This window comes from Nanorana parkeri, unplaced genomic scaffold, assembly GCF_000935625.1.
Source record: "Nanorana parkeri isolate BGI_ZX_2015 unplaced genomic scaffold, ASM93562v1 scaffold464, whole genome shotgun sequence".
Lineage (NCBI taxonomy): Eukaryota > Metazoa > Chordata > Amphibia > Anura > Dicroglossidae > Nanorana > Nanorana parkeri.
The window spans coordinates 98380-124019 of record NW_017306732.1 but is presented as its reverse complement, the minus strand read 5'-3'; the positions used below and the strand labels follow the sequence as shown (position 1 = coordinate 124019).

The 25640-nt window shown below is 41.5% G+C and overlaps 1 protein-coding gene across 1 annotated transcript in view; it reads right to left on the bottom strand.

The window, feature by feature from the left end:
- Positions 1–25640, bottom strand: part of DST (dystonin) — a 404726-nt gene that overhangs the window by 363671 nt on the left and 15415 nt on the right. The window contains exon 3 of the mRNA XM_018560544.1: positions 17494–17679. Within this exon, the coding sequence (XP_018416046.1) occupies positions 17494–17679 (186 nt within the window). The remainder of the gene's footprint in view (positions 1–17493; positions 17680–25640) is intronic.

Below are 25640 nucleotides of genomic sequence, written 5' to 3'. Positions count from 1 at the left end.
AACAGTGGGAATGACTTACTAAAGAAATGTAGGCTGTTTACCTTGCAAAGTGAGCATTAGTAAATTTGGTGGAGCTGTGTTCACTTAAATTATCCAATCACGTATGAGGGAAAGGAAAAAAATGCTAGCACATGATTCGGTACAAAAAAGGGAACACAGCATCACTTTATTCACTAACTTTCACTTTGTAAATTAAACATTTACTTTGTTAGGTGAACAGTCTATTTCTTTAGTAAATCAACCAATATCTCGTAAATTCATGTGATGTTACAAGGCTACCTTCTAGAATCCCAGGTTCTGATGATATAACAGAGCCCAGATGGCCAATAATACTTCTGCACTGGCTTTTATGCTCATTGCCATCTCAGGATAGCTGTGAAGAGGAGTTAACCTATCTCTAAGGATGTTGATTAGTATTCTTATCAACAGCATGGCGTGAAATGCTCCCTCACACACTCCCTGCCTTTCTTCAACACTGACATTCATTATAGTACAAATAAAGGCTCTTGTATTACAGTATTAACAAGTACTAAATTTAGCTACTCATATGTGATGCACAAGCCTCATAAAGTAAACAAAAAAAAGTAATTTACTGTCCCTGACTTAGCCAGATACCCCAGCCCCCTCACCAGACATGGCAGCTCCCCGTGTGGAGGATTTCCTCAACATTGCCAGTGCTTTCATCCCGCCAAGCTCCTGGCAACCAGTGATGTCAGCAAGCTGGGTGGAACGCCGGACAGGGCAGCTGATAGTGCAGTCCAGCATCCCTCCCCCAAACGACAAATTAGCACACCGCTGCCCACCCCAGCCCCCAGAGACCATTTCCAACCAGTTATCTTAGGGACAACCCTATGTGCATAACATGCATTTTTCATCTGTTTTCATGCCTAACAACTGTCTCCTCCTAGCAACCTGCTTTGCATTGGCGTAAACAAAAGCACATGAAAAACTTAAAAATGGACCAAAAACAACAGCAGATGCTGACTCTCAATTGTGAACCTAGCTTTAAAGCTGACAAAATAACGGTACAGTGCAATAATACATAGCCGTATGGGCTCAAAGTGTATAACCCCCCACTCTCAGTCTAATGCTGTGATGCACAGTGGATTATGGGAAGCCAATATAAAGACATCTGACAATTATACGAGCAGCATTTTAAGATAAACTATAATATACACAGCAGTTGACAATCCAGTTAGCCACAGAAACTCAGAGGAATATGATGTGAATGCAATGGATGACAAGTGTTCTCCTTATAAAATCTATATGCCAAATATAAACAGATGGGATCTGACTGTTCCTTTAAGAAAACTAAAAACTTTGCCACTCCTGTCCCCATACCATTCCCTTTTCCTACTGTTGGTTTATGGACAGTGTGCAATTAGTTTTTACTTTAAATGTATAGCTATTTGTTTTAAAACAATAAAACATGATAGACATGGGTACAGACATATTACTTAAGGTGAACAGTTATACAACCCTAGTGCTGGTGTCCTTGTCATCTGAGAAACATTTGTAGCCAAGAAAAGAAAACAAAATCTCAACTGAACCATATTATATAAGGAACATTAAAGCAATGCACCCGAGGCGCTCTCGAATGCTCTCAAAGGGGTCAAGAAAATGACAAACAAGCCTAGAAAAGCTCACCCGAGGATTTGGTTTTCTGCACTGTAAATGCTCTAAGAATAGCAGGCATGCAATTCATTTTTAACTGTAATTTAATGAATTTTAAAGTAGGACACTCCAGAGTGACTCAGGAAAATATATCCTGTGTTGTGATCTATAAGCTCAAAACATACAGGATAATAAGGGGGTGATGTACTACCAGCAACCTGTATCAGGCATGAAGATAGTATTAAAAGAGAGAAGAATATCACACCCCAATATCTTGTAAGTCTATGGATGCTTGCAGATATAACAAATCTGTATATAGGTTTGTCTCAAACAGAGAGGCAGTCCCTAATTTGCTTTGTATAGATTTCCTTTCATTTAGGACATAAATTCCCCCCTGTCGGGGTTACCAGAATAAGCCACGTATTATATTATTATATTTTATGGAAATTATGGGGATAATTTTTTTTTTAGAAAAAAAAGAAATAATAATGAGAGATCATGGATTATGAGTAATAAATCTTCTGTCATGCTCTTACTGTTACAATTATACTATTGTCTTGTTATGGGATCACTGCTATATGTGCTATGGATTAATCATGTTTTTAAAAATTTTTCATATCATGTTTCAAAAATATATGACATTAATAAATGATTTTCTATTTTTATAACAAGAAAGTTATAGTGTATCTTTAAAGCCCCTTCTCTTTTTGGTATTTGCACACCTAAAAGTGGAATTTATTCAACTTTGTTTTTACTTTACATTATGACTGATAAAAATGCTTTTCAAACACCATAACCCCCCGGACACATTTCGCCCTACATTATTATTACCCAAAGTCTAGGAACAGTTATAATTAGCAATAAAGGTATTACCAGCACTATTTTCCAACTGACAATGAATGTTTTTTACAGTGCTTAAACCCCAACACATTGTATCAACGTGCTAATACAATAATTGTAAATATATAGAGTAAGCAGACCACATCCAAAGAATGCGATTGCAATAAACTTGTATTAAACATACAGTATATAGAAGCACTAAAGTACAATAGGTACAAGTTTCCAAGTATGTCATATATCACATCAAGCGTAATACAGCAAAGGTATTTGCTATACTGTTGATTCCAGTCTACGGCATATCCAACAGAATGCATGCATATACCTAGCTAACATGAGCACCACTTAGTCACATAGCAATTGATGTTCATATATACATAGAACACAGAATAGCGTAATGAGAGAGAGCAGAGCCAGACCTTAGTGAAAGGACAGAGGAGGAGAAAGAACCCAACATTTTGGATGTGAGAGAACCCCCTTTCTCAAGAATCTCCTACCAGGCAAAAGGTCCTTAAGAAAGGTGGCTCTTTCACCCCTGAAATGTGGGGTTTTTTCTCCTTCCCTTTCTTCTTTTCACCTGGCCTTGCTCTTTCTCATCACCCTATTCTGGGTTCTAATGTCTTGTATGTACTTAGGAATCTGAACTGCTATATGTCTAAGTGGTGCTCACTTTAGCTATGCACATGCATGAATTCCGTTGAATATACTATAGATTGGAATTATCTCTCTCTCTCTCTCTCTCTCACTTTGTTCATATAGTTAGCCCTATGTTATGGGTTCCACCCAGGGAATAGCTTTGTGGTATGGAGCTGTTATTTAAAGAGCTGAGAATAAATCAACAAAGGATCAACAGACTTTGAGATGTCATATTCAATTCAATCATAGAATCAGTAACGTCAGCCTGCAAGCAAGATCTAACGCATACAGAAATTGTGCTTTCCACAATACATTGTCCTGAATGCATTATGACTCCTCCTGTTTTGAAAAATGAATTCAGTGTTACATTATGATAGTACAATTGTGCTGACATTTTATCTTTGCTGTGCTCATGTTTACATATTGTTCTAAAGGCCTGAAGCCTTCAGCAGATTATTTCCATGGCATCCCCTGCCGTTTCCTCACTCTCTTTTCTTTTGCAAAGATTGTTTCTATGCGGATGACAAATATACGTCACAGATAAAATTGTTGAAGTCCCAGAGAAATACCGTACAATGTTTGGGGTAAAAGAAAGGTAAAAGCCTCTGCGAAATGCAAATATATATAAAAGAATGTGTGTTATGTGTTGTGTGTATACAACTGTACCATATAATCTCTAGCCAGAAGCAGATTTCAATTGTGTACCCACATACCATTTAGATTGGGGCACCCATCCCTTCTCAGAAGCTCAGCTCCTGTGGCTGTACTATTTTACACAATTGTGAAATAGTAAACTATGTACCAGGGCTATTTACTGTATATACAGTATGAGAGTCAGGACCATTTCTGTAAATGTAATTGGGTGCCAGAATTACTCTTGTATATTAAACAGAGTAACAGGCATGGCTCTGAAAATGATGACTGGCACCATAAACACCAATCTATTTTTTACTTGAAATCAGATAGTTATATTATTATATGTTTTATTCATTTAAAGGAAAACCCCACTGCTGTTAAAAAATACTGTAGCATAATATTGCTACACAGGCCATTATGTAATTTAATGTTATTCAAAATTACCTTTCAATTTCAGAAGCCATTGAAATGATCTAAAAATGTGTGGGGAGAAACACCCTAAGGGTGAGATACATCCTAGGCCTAGGGGCTAACTACTCCTAAAGGGATGCAGACACTGCAACTTTCCTCATTAGAACACTGAAATAGTATCAGGTAGTTATAATGAACCAGACCCTTCCATTTAGGAACCAGCTTGGAAAGGACATGGACACCGCTTTTTCTTCAGAACAGAAACAGGCTCCTCATCACCAGGGAGCATGGAGCTGGCTTCCTGGCCAATTAGAAAAGCTGGGGGGTGGGTAATGACTCGTTGAGAGAAGATGGCTTACCACACCCCTGTTTTCTCAAGTTTGCCAGAGTGACATTGGTATAATTTTAAGTCTGCTCATGTAATTTAAACATAGTGACAGATCAGGCAGATAGCACCGTCGTTTTAAATTTGCAAAAAAATAAACATTATTAAAACAGGAATACCCTGCGTGTTAAAAAGGGGAAGGCTATATTTATATATCAGGCAAACCTAGACTGACATAAATAAAGACACACTTTCACCGTGCCCATTTAGGGCAAACCAACATTTGTAAAGAACCTAACCCAGTTTTACTTGCCTTAACTGAACTCCTTCTCAGTGCCTGCCTCTGCTGCAGCCAGCACTGAAATCCAATGTGATGCCTGGTGCCAGAGGGTAGGGGGAGTGCTGACATCACATCACCCTCACCATCATGTCAATTTTGGTCAACCTTTCTATTATGAAGTGCTTTAGTTCAAAATTTGCATTAGTTACATTATGAAGTTTTTTCTCCTTTTGCAGCATCATCCTAATTAGATTTAGGTCAGGCCTGTGAATAGGTCATTCCCCAAATGTATTTTTCTTCTGCTATCAACATTCCCGTAAGTGTTGGCTGCTTGCCTTGCTACATGACTTAGCACTGTGACGGACTGATATCCTTTAAAGTTTTGTGAAAAGGAATCCATGGGTACTTTAATAGAATTAGGCACTAAAACATTCACAGACCAAACCATCGCTACCACCATAAGGGATTGTAGGTAAGCTAATGTAGTGAAATGCTGCTTGTGAAACCAGCTGCTGATTCCACATGACATTTTAACAGGGTCTTCAGAGAGTTGCATATTGTAACTTGTGACTTGATATTCTGCCCTAAGAAAGGTTTTCGTAACTACACACCTGTGTTTCAAACCATCTGCATTTGAAAAAAATGAGAACCCCTCTGAAAATGGTTAGATTAAGGGGGGTTATTCACTATTGAGCCTAAGTATACAGCTGTAGCTTCTACTGATCCTTCGGCTCTCTTCGGTCGCCAGAGCCCTTCGGTTCAGTCGAACCGAGGGGCTGCTGTACGGGCTATCCACAACAACCCGTACAGCAGCCGAAGGCGGTCGAGCGGGTCAGCCGAGCCGAAGGCATATGACATGATAGCCAAAGTGGGGGAAACGGCCTGCCGAAGGCCGGCCTTTTGCCCGCAAATGACAGCTGGGTGGAGCCAGCAGTGATCTCACGACTTGCTCCGCCCATTTGTAATGGCAGATCAGCGTCTCCAATTGGCCTGGTAATGCTGACCTGTCATTAAACAATAACAACTGGGTGGAGCCGGCCCTGACGTCCTGGCTGGCTACGCCCAGTTGTTATTCCTTGGCCGAGACCTGCTAGAAGACTCTGGCAGGTGACAGCCAAAAGGAAACAATTGGGCGGAGCTAGCTGTCACTGCCAGCTCTGCCCAATAGTTTTTTGTTTTTTTTTAAATTTATTTTTCTTTTCTTTAAAATATTGGGGGGGAAATTCAATCTTCCTATTTTTTATCATTTTTAAATCATTTTGGTTTTTTTTCAAATTTTGTGCACTTATTTTCTATTCTGCTCAGTACCACGGAAGTACCAAGCAGAATAGCTGAGCCGTATGCCGCACGTTGGCATTCGGCTATTCACTCACTGCCGCTCTGCCGCTATGTGAATAGAGGCAAACGGCAGCGAGTGAGCTGCCGGAGCTTTGGCTCAGTTGATCCAGTCCCTCTGCAAATCCCTGCAAGTCCCCGCAAGTCCCTCTGCAATTGCAAGTCCCTCTGCATTTTGGCTCAGCCGAACATGCAGAGCATGTTCGGCTGACCGAAGGCAGCCGATATACGGCTGATTTTAGCCGATGTACAGCTGAAATCAGCCGTACAAGCCAGAAGCGAATAGCCGAACAGCCTTCGGCTCTGCTCACTTCGGCTCAGTTATTCACGTGGCTGCCTTTGGCAGCTTTGTGAATAACCCCCTTACTGTCCTGCTGGCAAACGTTTACCCATATGAGAAGTGAGAAAATCTGCAACAAGGACACTGAAAAAAATTAAAATTCGGACAGGGGTTCTAGCCTTCTCCTACTGTATGAGAGAAAACACAAAATCTGCCTGTGTTGCTGCTGGAGAGTTTCTCTCACTTCCTGTGTGGTTAAATTTTGTCAGCAGGATAGGAAGTGAGGGTAAATCTTTCTAAAAGAGCCCTGCATTGCAGTAAAATCCTAAAAATGTTCTAACCCCTCCCCTTCTATCCAAATCAAGAAAAAAGTTTGACTGCACAAACACTTTAAATGAATTCTTCTTTAGCTGCAGTTATTATGTAAATATATTTGCAATTACAAATGTAAAAGCAGAGATCAGAGTGAAAAGGTCCAGCTTGTAATCAAAGGGCTACACTTAATTATAACCGGACGGAATTTTCAAATCCTAGATTACAATGCACAGGAAATAGCTCTCCGGGAAACAGGAACCTCAGCGATAACATGGCACAGCAATGCTGGTATTGTATATATATCTTTGTGGGCTATCATTCAATAAAAGTAGAATGCTTAGCACTGATTAGCAGAGAGGAGAAAATGTGACACCAAATGCAATTACCAGTAGAAACAAAAAAAATACTACATTTAAGTTCTGAAACCTCAGCCTGCTACACTTATTGCAATGATCAAGGGCAGACAGGTGGTCTGTAATTACATGATAAACTTTGGTTTATTGTGAGCTGGCCCTGTAAACTCAATGCCACAGAAGTTTCAGTGCATTATCAAAAGTGAATGTGCAATCAACAGTGCTACCCCAAATATCATCTATCCGTTACACTTATTTGCACTCTCACGCTTAACCCTCTTCTTCTCCTTACCTTTAGGAGGAACTGCAAGCTCTTGAGACTTTTGCCATAATGTGCAATTATGCACAGAATACTTGCACATTGTAGAACCTCACTGCTTGCACTCCTCCAACAGCTACAGATGAGCTCAGGTTCAGGACACATGTTACATGGGTCTCCCGCCCAATCAGCCCATCAGCCCCTGTAATGTGAGGCCCACTCCTATTCAGTCACCACAAGCTTCTCTGATATGAGGGGGACCCTCATGTTCAGCCACCACCATTCCATGTACTGTGAGGCCGATTAATATTCAACCTCCACAAGCCCCTGTAATGTGGCGTCCACTCATATTCAGTCACCACAAGCTTCTCTGATATAAGCAAGGCCCCTCATATTCAGCCACCACCATTCCCTGTACTGTGAGGCTACCTTATGCCACCACCAGCCCCTGTAATGTGAGGTCCCCTCACATTAAGCCACCACCATCCCCTGTAATGTGGGGTCCACTCATATTCAGTTACCATAAACTCTTGTAATGTGAGGCCCCTTCATATTCAGCCACCACCATTCGATGTAATGTGAGCCCCCCTCATATTCATCCACCACAAGTCCCTGTAATGTGGGATCCCCTCGTATTTAGCCACCACCAGCCCCTGTAATGTGATGCCCCCTCATATTCAGCCACCACCATTCGATGTAATTTGAGCCCCCCTCATACTCATCCACCACAAGCCCCTGTAGTGTGAACACCCCCTCATACTCATCCACCACAAGCCCCTGTAATGTGGGCCCCCCTCATATTCATCTACCACAAACCCCTGTAATGTGAGCACCCCTCATATTCATCTATCACAAGCCCCTGTAATGTGAGCCCCCCTCATATTTAGCCACCACTAGTTGCCCTAATTTAAGGCCCCCTCATATTCAAACACCCCCAGCCCCTAATTTGAGCCTCCCTTAAACTCAAACACAACCAACCCTCCTAATTTGAGGGCCCCTTATATTCAAGCACAACCAGCCCTCCTAATTTGAAGCCCCCTTATATACCACCACCATCAGCTACTCTCCCCACTTGATGGTAAGCTCCCAGCACATTTGCACCTGTAGCAAGGTGTATTAAGACAGACCACTAATGTAAAAGTCCACTTATAATTCCCTCCAATGTAATGGCTCTGTTTCCCGCATCTTACAGATACTAGTATTGAGCTGGGGTGTTCCCTGCATTGTGCATGTGGCAAATAAATTACTAGAAATATTTTTTTAGTAGAGGAGACATACAAACTGTTGCATCCAGGGCTGGTCATCTGTACCTAGCTGCAGGTAACGACTGGATGCGCAGATACAATTAGAGAGCAGAGGACAGCTGCAGCTCCTGTTAGTTTATCATTGGCTTGTTTAAGTTGAGCGGCCGCAACTGTGTGGAACTACCTGTAATCCCAGGCGCACGAATTTCCTGATTCTTACCGCAGGAATCCGCTGCTGGACCTAATATAGAAGGGTGAATGAGGCAAAACATGTTTGCACTAAAGCAACCCTTTCTGTGCCAATCACGTCACTTAGTTCTGTGGGGATGTCTGGCTTTCGCCCCCTACACTCCACTAAAACCGCCCTCCTGAAACTCACTAATGACTTACTAACAGCTAAAACCAATGGCCACTATTCCCTACTCTTGCTATTAGACCTTTCTGCTGCTTTTGACACTGTTGACCACCTGCTCCTCCTCAAAAAACTCCACTAACTTGGGCTACAAGACTCTGCTCTCTCATGGTTCTTCTCCTACCTATCTAAGCGCTCCTTTAGTGTCCCCTACAAATCTAACTCCTCGCTTCCACTTCCTCTTTCTGTAGGGGTCCCCCAAGGCTCTGTCCTTGGACCCCTTCTCTTCTCTATCTACACCTCCTCCCTTGGTCAGTTAATAACCTCACATGGCTTCCAATACCATCTCTATGCCCATGACACTCAAATATATCTTTCTACTCCACAACTCACCCCCTCAGTGTCCTTGCGTGTCACTAATCTACTAACTGACATATCGGTCTGGATGTCGCAACACTTCTTAAAACTCAACCTTTCAAAAACTGAGCTCATGATATTTCCTCCTGCCCGAGCACCTTTACCCAACTTTTCCCTTGAGATTGTTAACACAACTGTCCAACCCTCCTCCCATGCCAAGGACCTAGGTGTAATCCTTGACTCGGACCTCACCTTTCTTCCCCACATCCAATCACTATCCAAATCCTGCCGCCTCCACTTTCGCAACATCGTCTCAAACAACTCATCCCCACACAGCTACCGTCTCATGTATCACTTTCCCCTCCCTTTTAGATTGTAAGCCCTCACGGGCAGGGCCCTCCTTACCATCTTGTCTTGAATTGTATTGTGATTGTAATGTCTTCCTTATATTGTAAAGCGCTGCGCAAATATTGTTGGCACTATATAAATCCTGTATAATAATAATAATAATGTCGGCATATGTCAGTTGCCACAGTGAGTGGTCTGCAAAGGAGATGAAGGCATTTCAGTTGACTTTTGACAAAAATAACAAAATCTACATAGCAGATAGAACACTTTTATTTAGTCTGCTTAGGCTGCATGTTTTGGGGAAAGAAGAAGGCCATTTGAAACCGCTGAAGGTGCAGATAATGAGCACAACACTATGATGACATCTCTGGGCAATGGAAAGTCTCACTTTCAACAAGCATTCATCCATATACATTTTTGTATTATTGGTATTTATATCTGAAATTGTATATTTTATTTATTTCATGTATTCGTGCACAATTTGAAACTTTTTATTCACTGGTTATTATTGATTATTAATACTTATTAAGCCTAATATACCAACACTGATTTTATTCACTCACTGGTGATCCTGAGCGCTGCACATCCAGTTACATACTATCTGACCCTAGTGTCCCTAGTACAGCAGCTCTAAGATAGAGGGATTCATCTATTCATATATTTATTTATTTATTTAATTAAGGTATCCACATCGATCTATTAAGCGCGGATTATACATATTTCAAATGTGATTTATTGCAGTATAAATTGCTTGAGCATATAGAATTGATAATGTAGTGGTATTTAATAACAATTGTTTACATTTTACAACGTTAGTGGTATGACATGAGTTAGAATGCAAATTTATAGCTGCGTTTGTTGTGAGTAATTCACACAGAACGGGTTGAAAATTAGGTTAATTAGTCTCAAATGAAATCTACTCGACTTACATATGAATGTTGCAATTATGTCAGCAAATGGTCCTCAATACATAATTTAGACAATGTATAAATTATTAAAATGTAAGAGTTACCTTAACTGTATGTCTCTTTCTAGCATATCTATATGCAGCAACCTATCCTGAGGTAGGAAAATACGTACCTCTGGGCCAGCTTTTCTGATTAAGACTCCTGCTGGTTGCTGGCCTAGTTTATATCACAGTCTAATTCTTGGACAACACTGTGGTTTTCATTGGAAACACCAACATGAGACAGGAATGTACTGTAATAACTGAATTTTCCTTCCTTTTGCTGACATTGCACTAAAAAACAAATACAGGCCAGGGAGGCAAGGAGGTGGCAAATGCAAGACGGATGCCAAGACACCTCCTAGATATAGGAAATAAATGGATCGAGTAATGCACCGTTGAGGTTCTGGCTGAACTCTATTTAAAAGGCGTTTTCCAGGGATTTGTTACTTTACAAAAGTGTCTGAGCAACACAGATAGCAATAGAAGGAGTGATGGCAAACAAGATTTAAAGTAGATGTAAACCCAATCACTACAATCTCATATATTTAAAGGATTAGTTCACCATTTCTTGTAAAGTGAAAAGGTGAACTAACTGACAGCACCGCTCAGCATGGCAAGCATTATGTTGCTACACAGCTCTTGAGGCTTTGCAGTGAAGTTTTAAAGTGCCTGAGCCAATACATTGACTAGCATGAGCTGCAGGGGATTACAGTAGATAATTCTAGTGGGGACCGAGAGGCAAGGAGTGTCAAAGAAGGAGTCAGCTCACCTTTAATTTTTGTTGCACAGATACCAGGTACAGTACTCGGTACAAGTACAAGTACATGTACCGATACTTTTGAGCTCCAAGACTACACTAGAGAAAAATTCAAAAATTAGGAGGCTGCTGTCATTTGTAAGGAGCACACGGAGCTCCTGGGATTTGTACATCTCTGTTTTAATGTACGATTTTGTTTTTATAAATATAAATAAAGTGATGCACAGATACCAGTTTTGCGAGTACGAGTACTGGTACTTGCCGAGTACTTACAAGTACGAGTACTGATACATTTTTGTTTATTGTCATGTGGCAGTTTTTCTAAAACAATACAGACTAATGATTTCAGGACAGTGGTAGAGCACCAGAGCCAGGTCCCAGCTGCAACCGCTGCAACTCTGGTAGTTCTCATGAAAATGCCAAGTATGTGCACTGGTACTCGAAAAGTATCTGTGCATCCCTACCTGTCACCCTGTCACATTCTCTACTGGTGAAGACTATAAAGGGCCATGCAAATGCTTTTTATACAGGCATGTCCACTATCGTCATAATCAATGTCAATGACATGCAGCTATCACTGGAGTGCATGCATGTAAATAGGAAAGGGTTGCAAAGGGGTTGTGGGAGATTTGAAGCATTGGGATGCAAAAAAGAAGTATAAAACTGTAAAAACTGTATTTTTAAAAAGAGAAAACATGGCAATTATTTATGATGCACAGTGCTTTAGCAAATTAAATGCCAGTTTGGTAGGGTTTACTACTTTAATACATCTAAAGAAATTGCACAGGGCTTTATAGACTGACATATACGTAGGCCTGAAAAATATACTTAACTAAACCAGAGTATCCCAAAAACTCAGTTGAATCAGTTAGCCAAAAAGCAGTAACCCTTTTTATTTCAGGCAAACCCCCCAAAAAAGGGGATCCTAACATTAGTAGTCAATAGTGTATGAGGTGTTAGAGCTTGCTTGTTAGGGCAGTTTACAGGAAATCATAGCCGGAATTTATAGGTAACCTTCTGGAAACTATTTCTGTCATCTGAACACAGGAATTATGTCACGCCTGCTCGTATACTTTATTACTACATAACGAGTCACATTATAATGAATCAGTAAAACTGTCAGTATTTCCAAAACATGACAGCACCACCATCTCCTATTAGTAAAGCTCTTACAGTGTGTGTAATCAAATAATTCTGATTTCTATGTATATACCGGTACTTTTATAAATACCTCACATACAGTATATCAATAGATTTTAATGTCTTTACTTTGGCTTGACTTTAATTTATTAAACGTAAAGTAATTTATCACAGCTACTTTTTATATATATATCAGCTATTTAGTAAAGCAGGGAGCTTTGCCATGCCATGTGCGTATAGAGACATACACAGTTTTCTAGCACACACAAGGGTGGCACTATAGGGCCACCTGATTCTGCAGGGAACTAAAAATTTTAAACATCAAGGAGCAGCATTAAAGGAGAACTATGAGGCGAGATCATACTCATAGTTAGAGCCGAAGTGTGACATTGAAGCTGTCACATTGGCTCTATTGCTCAGGAAGTGAGTGAACACATACCGTTGCGCGCTCATTTCCTGATCATCTCCCTGCATGGAGCGGTGACTGTCAGTCACCGCTCCCCGCAGGGATTCCCCCCTCACTTCTCCGATCCTCCGGCGTTGACTGGAAGAACAGGCGAGGAAGGTGGCGGGTACAGCTGGCTCTGCCTCTAGATAGACAGAGCCCGCTGTCAATCAGCCAGCTGGGTGGATCTTGACAGTATTGTCGGAATCCATCACGGTTGTGGCACTCTCAGTATATAGCTCGCAATAGCTTGCCATATACTGAGCTCTGTGTCACAGGAGGATGTTAGTATATGTCCTCCCGTGACTTTAAAGAGAACTATGGGATAAAAAGGTTACCCCATAGTTCTCTTTTAATTGTAAGAGATATAATCAGCATTTGAAATGTACTGTACGGTGACATTAAAGTCAAAATATTTTTAAAATATTTAAAATGCTGAGTATATCTCTTACAATTAATGTTGCTCCTTAATGTTTAAAAGTTTTAGTTTCCTCCAGTATCAGGTGGTCCTATGGAGCCACCCTTGAGTGTGCTAGAAAACTGTGTTTGTCTCCATATGCACATGGCATGACAAAGCTCCCTGCTTCACTGTTCTGCTGGAGACAGCACTGTCCCTTGTGATCTTCCACTCAACAGGAAGTTTAGGGAAGCAGAACTGATAGAGTTGCAGCTAGCATGATGGCTGTAAGTGTTTGGGTAAACTTTTAAAGAACGCTTTGCTAGGCACTCTATTTTTTGTTTGATCTGGAAAAAGTTTGAGAGTTCAATACTACCTTAATTACAAGAGTCAGCTCTTTAATGGAAATGTGTGACCTTTATGAAGTCAGGGTAACCTCCATTAGGTAAAAAGATCAACTGTTCAATATACAGGTACAGGCATCCTCATGTATAGGGCATGCATATGCTGCATACTTCTCAAAAGACCACATCATAGGACCTGTCTATATATGCAGAGCACAAGGCTACAAGATAGAGTTAACAGAGCTTGAGAAGCACCACAGCCTGAACAACATATACAGCTGATGTAATCTGTGACCATTCAGTAAAGTTGGCCGTACACCTATAGATTTTCTATAGATTTTTCTCTATCAGCCTATGGTCAGATGGAAAAAGTGCAACAGATTCCTCCATCTACGCTAAACTGTGTGGATGGAGGAATCTCCCACTGGGCCAAGCTTCAGTTGCTAGTCTGCACCGCTGGCTTTCAAAATACCTGAACGATGCCTGCATCCAATCAGATTGTTCAGGTATTTTGACAGCTAGCAGGGCCGACTAGGAAGATACTGAAGCTTGGCCCAGCAGGTGGTTCCTCCATCCACACAGTTTAGCATAGATGGAGGAATCTGTTGCAGTTTTTCCATCTAACCATAGGGTGATAGAAAAAAATCTATAGAAAATCTATAGGTGTACGGCCATCTTCAAGGAATTATACAAGTGCTTCCAAACACATTATCCAGTGGGCTCAGTATAGCCATGGGTCCAATGCACATGGGGGGAAAAAGCAGCAGGAAGAGGAATATAAACCAGCCCCACACTACTGCCAGTCACCAGCAACTATCCTTGTATGCCCCAGCCATGTGTGCTGATGTGGGCAGCCATATTGGTTGCATCTGACATCAAAATTGTGAGATATGGTGTGACGGACTGAACCATCACTGGTGCTGTTGGAGGAGCCTGGGGGCTAGCCTCCTTCCTACTGACTATGGACCCACACTATGTGTGGAGGAATGTACTGTACATGTTCCCTGGCATTACATTTGGATGACCATGTGTTTACTATAGGTACAGACTGTGAATCCAGGAGCACTGAAGGGGGATAATTCTGGACATTGAACTGTTACAGTTTATTGGTCCCTTTGTTGTATTGTGTTGATGATGGGATTAGGATAGCTGATTCTAGGAGTAGCTGACTCCGGGTGTAGATGAGTAGATCACCCTATGATACACTCAGGAGATAATCCCATCACATGTGTCTCCTCTCTCCCTATTTTTGACTATTCCTTTATTAAGGCATCGGGGAGGGGATGTCTGTTTGCATGCTGTTCATGTTTGATTGCGTTATGTGTTTAGACTTCTTGAACTGTATATATACTGGGCTGGTCTTCAATAAAGCAGATCTTGGTTTCCACCTCAACATTGGTGTTGTCTAATGATTGAGTGGTTTAGCGTTCTGTCCTAATATATTGGTTCTGTCCAATAATTAGGCAGGTTTGGGCTAGACATGTGCACCAGCAAAAAATTTGTTTAGTTTAGTTTAGTTTTGAAACAAAGAAAAAAAAATGTGTTTAGTTTAGTTTCGTTTTGAAACAAAAAAAAATTTGTTTTGTTTAGTTTCGTTTTTTGGATTCGGATTATGGACGAAATTCGTTATTGGACGAAGTTCGTTGCAGCAAAATTACATTAGGGGAAAAAAATGTCTACATTACATTACACTCTGCAGAAGATGGAAAAAAAAAAGCCTGAGGTTCCCCCCCAATTCCTACCAGACCCTTTAGGTCTCCCTGCCCTGGATTAGAACCTGCGACCTTGACAATGGCAAACCTGTACGCTAACCACTAGACTATTGACTCTGAACCTTTAACCATAATTTTTTTCCCCTAATGTCATTTTACTGCAACAAAATCCGTATAATAACGAATTTCGGGAAATCGGGAATTTCGGATTCGTTTGCATTCTTAGCTGTAATTCGGAATCGGATGCATCCGAATCTCTGAATTTCCGAAACATTCGTCCGAAACGAATTTCGGAACAAACCGAATCGCACATGTCTAGTTTGGGCTGAGGACACTGGGATTCGGGTTCCAGCGGAGAGGAAGCTGATTACGGACCAGTCGGGGTACCAGGCGGTCCGTCACATATGGCCTCTTGCTTCTGTGTTTGTCAAGCTATATCCAGGAGTCCACAAGAATATTTACCATACAAAAGTTTAAATTGGGAAAACCATGTGGAGGACTGTGGCATTTCCCTTATTAAAAACCTTGCAGGGTTATGCACACGGGTATATGATTTTACCTAAGATCTGTAAAACAAAAAAGAGCTGAAAAAGTTTTTACACCTATGTGCATGGCCCCTAAAGGAGAACTCCAGGATTTTTTTTTCTGACACCAGTCAACACAAGTCAAACAAGTTAACTCTAATGATGATTATGCTATGTGTGGATCTCTGCTCTTTATGAAAAAATCCTAGCTTCATTGATGCCGGAAGCTACTGTCAGCTGCTCATGAGAATCTGGGTGCCCCCTTTCATAAAGCAAGGTTTATAAAGGGGGCACCCAGATGCCTGGTCCTGAATGTAAACACAGTGATTTCACTGTGATGGACTTGCTCCGTCCCTTTGTTTACATTCAGGAATGGAGCTGTCATTAGCGGCAAGTGTTTGCCAAGTGCTTACGAGGCCCCTTTTATGAAAGGGGGCACCCAGATTCAGATAAGCCCCCTTGCCCACAGACCCCTACAACCACCGAGCCATGGTTATTAGGAAGAGGACCTTGTCCTCATCAACATTGGGACCCTGCCCCATATTGAGGCCAAGTGGCTTAGTATGGTGCAGGAAGGAGTTTAGTTAGTTGTTCGGACAAGCACATTTTTTTTATGCTATTGACTTGCTGTACTAATTTTAAATAAATAAAACTGCAAATAAATGAAATTGTAGTTGTTTGCTGTTTCGCACAACAAACCTGCTTCTATCGTGCCTGGGTGTCCCTGTCCCATGCATGGTTTACTGCTACCACTACCCTTTTGAGCTTGTCTCCCCTACAATATATAGAATATGTAATAGCCGGTGTTGACAGAAACATAGTATAGATCGCACTGACTTTCAATTTTCTTAAAACCCAGTTGAATTAATTCCTATGGTTGGGTCTGTAATCATGGCAACCTCTGCCATCTTGAGGATCATAGACCAAACTATTAAAAAAATAAGAGTGGTGTGCATGTGTAGCAGGATTTGGAAGCATGCAGGATATTTTGTGCAAAGCCTGTGTTGCACCGTGCAAGGCTACACAGTAAAGGTCACAGGAATGCGATTAGAAGTAAGCATTTAGGTATGTGGTTTCCACTGATTGGGGTGGGAGGGGGGTTAATTTAAAAGAAAAAAATTATCTAAAAGTGAAGTTGTCCCTCAACACTGCATGACAGGACCCTTGAGAAGTCTGCTTTTTCATTCAGGGCCAAAGTTGACCTGATGTGATACTGACCAGGGGTTCCATGATTATGACCACTATGTGTATACAAAGGCCATAACCAACTGAACTTAAAGCCTATCTCCGTGTACAGAAAAACCCTGCCCGTTTCAGGAGGTGCCCCTCTTACACTGCAAGGGTTCATTTCTCATTTCTGTCGAGGGGTACTTTTAAAAATAATCTACCTTACCTGATCCCCGCTCCCCTGGCAGTTGGCACTCAACTCAGTGGGTCTCCAACCACCAGAGCAGAAGGGGGAAATGGATACCGATGTTGGATTTGGGTCCCGCAGGAGCAGGAATCAGGTAAGTAAAACTACTTTAAAGAATACCCCTAAACCAAGATAAGGGATTAACCCTTGTAGTGCAAGGGTATGCTCACTGCAAGGGGGGGGAGGGGGGGCTGTAAATGGTATAACTTCATCATTGATAGATACATACCGGTTTGCGGGTGGGTGTCACTTGGACAGACTGATAAAACTCTGGGTTGACTCGGCTGCTTCTCTTGATTTTTCTCTTCCTCAACGGAACTTCCTGGTCACTCTGCTGTACTTCTACTAGAGGCTTGGTTTCTTCAACACGGGCTCGTGTGTACCTCCTCAAGTGACGAGGGCTTGGCCTAAATCCCTAGAGAGAAAAAAAGGATTCCTTTTTATTTTACTTGCAAAGGCACATGGCTTGTAGTCATTGAAAAGCTATTTAAACAGCACAATAAATGTTTATATGCACACCCAGGTTAAAGGTATGTAAACACCAGTAGTACAAAAGAAATATTTATGGCTTTTCCCCTTTTACAGGAACTAAAATGGTGCATATATATCATCTATGAAATCACTTGTCAGGTCACGTATCAGTGTACTGTGACCCTTCAGTAAAGAGATATATAACACTATTTTTCATAAAGATATGTATATGGTTAAACATTATACAGTTTACAAAACCTAAAGCCCCTTATGTATAAATTCACTAATTTCAAAATTTGCAGTAGAGCTACAGCAACTAAAATCCTTTTATCCAGTGTACATTAGAAAATGGAATTCCTGATTGGTGGTTTTTAATCATAGATAGACATTTATGAAGCAAGTGCATGGCTTGGTATTACAACTTAGTATTTTTAGCACTTTGTATTTCTTTTTCTAAAAACCTCTTTTGGCCCCCTATCCCCTCTATTTGACAACTATTTGTTCCCTGCGGGGGTTGCGATCTCCTTGATAGGGGGATATAAGAGAGATCCCCCCCCCCTTTTTTATTTCCTTCCTTTCTCAATTCTCCTCTATCTGGTTTCTTCCCTCCCTTTCTACAACTTTCCTAACGTATCAGGATGATTGAAAGTTAGGAGAAGGTATTAAGCGGTGTAGACACGAGCTACAACACCTGACTATGCCGGCTAGAGTCCCACCATACATTTTGTGAATATGTCCATAGTGATGAGGACCCTTTCTACATTGTTGTGTGAGTAACCAAGAACTGCCTTAGCTTTATCATGCCTCCTGATGTCAGGATGTTGTTTTTTTTTGTCCTTCTTGAATTTTGCTACTGAATGTTATGAAACTTGTTTAAGAAAATGCTAATAAAAACTGATTCAACACTAAAAACCTCTTTTGGACATACTTTAGGACCCCAGAATGATAGGCAAATGATATGTCTACCTTTCATGTCCTAAACACATAAGCATAATTTTATTATGTCTTGTAAATGCCAGTTGAAACATCAGTCTAAAGGGCCTTCAGCAGGGTTTAACACGTTTTGAGCTTTGCTGAAGCTTGGTAAAACTTGCTATCAGTTTATTTAATGCTCCAGACAACAATGCTATTAAATCAATGTGATAGTTTGGGGAATATAGCACAATAGTGACCACTCCTGAAGCCGACTTTAACATAAAAGGACAGTCTTTATTCAATCAAAAGGTCAACAGTCCATGAACTTCACAAAACAACTTGCTTTTCTTAAGCATAAACAAAGCATAACAGTTCATTGGACTCTCATCAACACATCATGTTTTGGTCTCACCGACATCTGGCTGTCCCATACACTCCCAGTGTGATAGTCCCATGACTTTCCCTGGAAATACAGTCCTCAGCAGCTTTCCTCAGCTCCAAGACTTTTAGTATTCACCCCTCGTGGGTCACTGTCCCTCTCTGTCCCTCTGTCCCTCTCTCTGGACCTCTCCAGCCTTCCTGGCTGTGTCCCTTGTGCTCACGCACGCAGCAGAGTCTGCCTGTCATCGTGTGCATCTTGCACACCCACAACTCTCCTCTGAGCACTGGGCTGGCTTCTTTATAAGGCTGCCTTCAGCCACCTGATCAGCAAAACCTGGCCACTGGCAACACCTGGCCCCAGGACTGGAGATCCCATCCCACTATGGTCTGGAAAACCTGGAAGGAACTGAACAGCCATTTCCTCCTCTGCAAAGGTATTCACATTGTGGAAACTCTTAGCCCCTCTAACTGAGTGTTCTTGGGGGTAATGTTGCCAAATTACATTGTGGCATTGCCACACCCTTCTACATCAACCAATCAGTGAGCTACTAACAGCCAGAACACACAGTGTCAAATCAGAAAGTCTAAGCATTTTACTTATAATATGATTTTTCTGTGATCCACTGTATCCAGAATCCAGGGAGCACCTCACATGGTCACTGTAGCATACAGAGTATACCAAACTTTTGCTGTGTAATGTCATCTTTCTCCGCTTCCTACATCACTAATCACTTTCAAACTTCAATAGCAGATATTAATATTTTTGATATTCCTGAGAAACATCTAAATAATAAAAAAATTTCTTATAGCAAGCTGTATGTAGGAGGCCTTCAAGGAACCTGCAACGGTTCGCTTTTTAAAGATTATTTTGTGGATGGGCATGGGCCATGCAGGGTACTCTTTTCCGGACATGCCTCAATGATGTAGAAAGCATTGCTGATGACACCCGTGATGTTCTCTGCACCATTGTAAATTGAGTTAAAAGTGCCATGGTGAACCCCCCCCCCAAGTGGTAGGTCCATGAAGCCCTGCACCTACAGGAAGTATTGAATGACTCTTAGGGTCATTTAACCCAGAAGGTGACCTTTGTTTGCTTGTGTTTAAGTACTGCTGATGGTGCAAGCCACCTCTGCATTTCACAGACTCAACCCGAGCAGCAGGACCCAACTTATTTCCACCGGAGTGTCACACTACTTTTCCAAGGAACACTGCACAACTGGGATGCAATTAAAGTTGTATATTTATTTTGATAGCCAGCAGGAACAATTTGACCTGTTTAATGCTAGACCACATTGCTTTCTCAAAGAAGAAGACTTTTGCTGGAAGACTGGAGAGATATGTCTGTTCAGTACAAGGTTACAGAGAAGGTAAACTTTACAGCAAGAGCTACATTTTTATTTTTGCTGCAGGAGGGCTAATTTTCAATAAAAGTTTAAAGCTGGAATTGGGTTCTAAAGGCTACAAAAACATTGCTTAAATGCTTTGCAATTAACTTGCAACTGTAACTTTTAGAGTTATGCTTATCTCTGCTGGGAAAGTACATTAATTCAGTTCCTAATGCTGAACATTTGATAACATTCAGGTAGTCAATGCAATAAACTATGAAAAATAAACTATTTACGTCCAATTCAATTAAAACAGAATATCAGTACCTGGACAGGTCATGTAAATATTATAAAATGCAATACTAACTGGTGGCACACAAAAATCAAGGCCTAACATGATGATGAACAACATTTATGGCTGAATTGCAAAATCAATAGCTTTCACTCCATGCTGTCAACTTCCTTGAGCTTGGCAAGATTTATATCCTCTGCTAATATTGTGCTTGATGTAAGGGATTGATCATAAATAGAACAAAGCCATATTCCAATGGAAAATGTTTCATCTCTTTTGTTACAGGAATAGAACATATTTGTTAGGGCAGTAGGAGAGTTTGAAAGGGAGGATGTAACTCGGGGCTATATGTAAGAAAAAAGTTCTTCTTTCAGGCACTTTGGTAAACAGCATGTTTGGGTCAGCAATGGCAGCCTACACATTTCTTTCAGAAGAGGGAGGGTTTTCTTTAAACCCCAAACTTCTTAAAAGGGGGTCAGTTTACTGACTGTCAGATTGTCTTTGGGTGGCACTGTGGCCACAATTAGTAAAAAGAAATGTCCCTGGGTTGGCAGGCAGCGGGAGTAATAATGGTCCCATACATTGGAGTAATGTGTCAGTGGTAAGTGAATTTAAAAAAATGCCCTTACATCAGTGGTCAGTGGGAGTTAGAAATGTCCCTTTGTTAGTGGTCAGTGGAAGTAATAAAAGCACCCCCCATAATTTCCGTGTGAGTAGAAAAAGCCTCCCTACCAGCACTGGTGACAGTGTGAGTAATGAAAGCCCCTTTTCTGACGGAATCAATGTTGACCAGAGTAGTGAACATCCCCCACCAGAAATGGTTCACTGTGAATAGTAAAAGCCCTTCCCCAGCACTGGTTTGGTGTTAGCAGTAAAAGCCCTCCCCAGCACTGTTTTTTGGTGTGAGTAGTAAAAGCCCTCCCCCAGCATTGGTTTCAGTGTGAGTAGTAAACCCCTCCTTTCCTGCATTGGTGTCAGTGTGAGTAGCACAGTGTGAGCCTTGGTGCCAGTGGGACTATTAAAAGCCTCCCCTCCAGCAGTGATGTTGGTGGGAGTAGTAACAGGTCTCCAGCATTGTTGCCAGTGGGAGTAATAAAAGATAAAAAATAATGTCTATGAAGTACTTTTTGCTTTGCTATGCACATCCGCCGAGGAGGAAAGTCAGTGATATTTTTGTGAAGAGTTTCCACTTATAGACTAGAGCATTGGTTCTCAACTGGTGGGTCGTGACCCAAAAGTGGAAATCAGCAAAGATGTCACCAGCACACCATAAGATTTCAGCAAAAGTCCATTTAATGACAAATTGCCATTCAATGACTTGGTAATTGAATGGCAATTTGTCATTAAATTGACTTTTGCTGAAATTTTATGGTGTGCTGGTGACATCTTTGCTGATTTTGAGTTGTTCACGGTGCCGTCCGGGTCGCTACAAGCACCCACCTGCTTTTGCAGGTCAACTATTATTCCGATAAGGAGTGCAGCAAGTTACCTATTTCGTGACCCAAAAGTGGGTCGCGACCCCATGTTCAGTGGATCCCTGTATGCCTTCCATTTTCCTAGGTGAGAGGCTCCTCAGCATCCCCCAAGTGCAACACTGTCAGTTCTCGCACCAAGCAGCCATTCAAAATATGCTGCCCGGTGTGAAGTGTCAGCTTGAGGTGGGGTGTCCTGGGGCTATGGCCACGTGGAAGCTCCATCCATAAGGGTATTGCTTACAGCTCCCTCATGTGCCCTGTAGAGGTGCCTCGACCGGAGTGATGTAACATTGTGGCTCCTGGCACCTCTACAGGGTGTGCAAAGGAGCTGTACAAGTGGATGCACATATCGATGGAGCTCCATCACAGCACAGCAGCCCACACTGGACCCCAGGTTGAGGATCCACTCCAGTTCTCGTAAGATAGGGAGACTGGATGGATTTAAAAAATATATTTATTTGTTTGGAGTGCATATGTGTGTGTGAGAATGTCTGTCTGTGAGATTGTGTATGTGGTTGTGTGTCTGCCAGTGTTTTTGAGGACCCACTCACACTAGTACAGTGTGTTAATCCCACAGTCCCTTGCAATTAACACACTGTACCATGCAATACCACCAACCACACATTCTGGTATGAGAGGCGCATTGCCATTCATTTGAATGGCACCCCAAATGCATCTCCCACCCACAATTCTATTGCCCGCATCGAAACGCGCAGTACCGCAATGATATGCGTTCCGTTGCAGTGCAACTTGGGTCACGACTTAATGACCAAGGACAAATATGGGTCCTGAGGACATGGGTTGAGAACCACTGGGCTAGAGTATTCTTTTTTGTTGGAACCTCAGTCACGCCTGCAGCATAATAAGTAATACATGTAATAGTTTACTCCTGTTGTGTGAAAAATATTGAGACCACTGCTGGTCTCTACTATTGTAAAAGCTGCTTTCCTGACTGTTCTGTTAAAGTGACACTAAACTCGTTAAGTGCTCCTTTGTGTCTAGGTTAAATAAAAACAATGATATACTCATCCAAAGCTCTGTGCTGGCTTCTTCTAAGACCGGTCCCTGGAATGTCTCTTCCCCTCCTCTGCAGCAGTCTAAGGTCCAGTAAATGAGCACGTCTATACACTGTGCATATATGTAAGGACACTGAGGAATATTCAAATCTGCTGCGGAGGGAGAGACAGGCTAGAGGGACCTCCACCTAGACACAAACGGGCACTTAATTCTTGCAGTCCGGGGGTAGCTCCACTGCAAGGGCTAATTTAAAAAAATCCTGGAGTTCTGCTTTAACTATTAACAAAAATGTATCTTATTTGTGCATCACTCAGCTGTAGATCCTCAAATCATCTCTGAATTTGTGCTTAGCAGGATTTGAGCAGGGTGGCAGCAATATTAGCTACCATGGTTCTCTCAAGAGAGGTATACATGAACAACTTTTTATATCTACGTATGAGCAACACATTTCCCAGCATACAACATGCAGTGTATTTAGTAGAAAATATATGTTAAGCGATGTTTACTGATATAAACTATGTGGATTGATAGGTGTAAAACAATAAAAACTGATAAGAACAAACTAGTCTTAACTAATGTAAATACTGTACATGTAAAAGCACAAAACATGAAAAATATAAAACAAATTAAAAAACAGAAATTATTTGTGTTACTTCCTTCAACATGTATCATGTCTGTGTGCATGATATACAACTAAGAGTCTGCACTAACGTGCTTTGGGCTAGTGTCAATGGCATCGGATTGACATTAGGTTTGAAGCTTCCAAGATCATTCAGAATTCATTGACAGGTGCACGGACCTGCAGTTGATCTCTTTCTGTACCTGTATTTGACCTGCTTCAAGCAGATTTTGCATTCCGATAGACATGTATGGGAATGCAAATCCTGTCTGAAGTGAACTGGCCCTAACTTAAAGGATAATTAAACCCTAGGTGATTTATTTTACATATACCTACTGCTAGCACGCAGTAGGTATATGCAAAAACATATTTTAAAAAAAAGAAAGTTACGAAAAAGTTTAAAACTTACATACATGCGTCTCTGCCACGTGCTCCCGTCCAAAGATCTGAAAAATTGTGGGCGGCCGCAAAGGATCATGGGGCAGGCGCATGCGCAGTACAGATCTTTGGCCAGGAGACGAGGAGAGACACAAAGTAAGTCAATGCAGGCAGCCTGGCAGCGTGCACCCGCATTGTATTGCTGGCATTTGTTGTATTCCTATATAGCTAGTGGTATTCTGCATTGCGCTGTATAATGTATTGCTGGAATTTGTTGTACTCCTCTGTAGCTGGTGGTATTCTGTATTGTGCTGTATAATGTACTATTGCTGGGATTTGTAGTCCTCTATAGCCGGTGCCCTTCTGCATTCATTGCTATATCATTTTACACTTTATTTCACTATATTGCACACCACACTTTTTTTTTTCTTATTTACTTCCACCGCTCCAAGCTTGCTCCTGTGATGGACTACAATCTCAATACAAACTAGTAGTCCCATCACTGGAGCCATTTTTAAAAATGTATTTTATTTTTTATCCGATTAACCGATTAATCGAACTCAATAATCGGCTAACTAATCGATTTTGAAAATAATCGTTAGCTGCACCTCTACAGTCAGCGCTGGATCAGAGACCGTCACCAGCGCCAGAGGGACAGCTGAAAACTACAGGAAAGAAGAAGATGATCGGATCAAGAGGCATAATTTAAGGTAAGTCCCTACACTTGCATTGGGGGAGAAAAAAAATATCCTTTTATGTCACTTTAAAGCCCAACTGCAGGTTGATGAAAAGTTCACACTGCAAGGGTTAACTGCTCGTTTATATCTAGTGGACAGGAATAAGCTGCTTTACTTATCTGATCCCTTCTCCTACCAGCAGTCAGCGCTCTTCTCTTTTCCACTCCGCTCCTGTTGAAGACAGTAGTGAGTAGCAGGAGATTCCTCTATCCACACTGTTTATCTTGGAGAGGGGAATTGAGCATTTTTCGGGATGAACAAGAAAAAAACTTAACTATGTATGGCATTAGGTTCTGTGGCATGCATAGGTCTGAAAAGACTTTGCTTCTTCTTGTTCCCACTATCTCCTGTTATCAGTGAAGATAAGGCTGGGAATAAAGTCAATAACATCCTACTGAGTTGTAGTATATGACATAGGTGACTAAAGGATAGTCACCAGGTCACTTGTTTCATTCTCTACCCAACAACTATATACATATATACATACTATAATATATATATTTATTTATTTATATTTAGTTATTGTGATGTTTGGGGTAGGGACGCACCGAAATTTCGGCCCGCCGAAACATATCGACTGAAAATGGCACTTTTGGCAAAATGCCCAAAGCGACATCTTTTGCCCGAAATAGCAGTGATTCCCTGCTTTCTCTCCTCCACGCTGGGTACTGCTCTATGTTCCAGTGGGGAGGAGAGAAACTGTCACCAGAGGCCGAGCAGTGCGGGGAGGAGAGCACTGTGAGTGGCCGGTGTCTCTTTTCCCGGC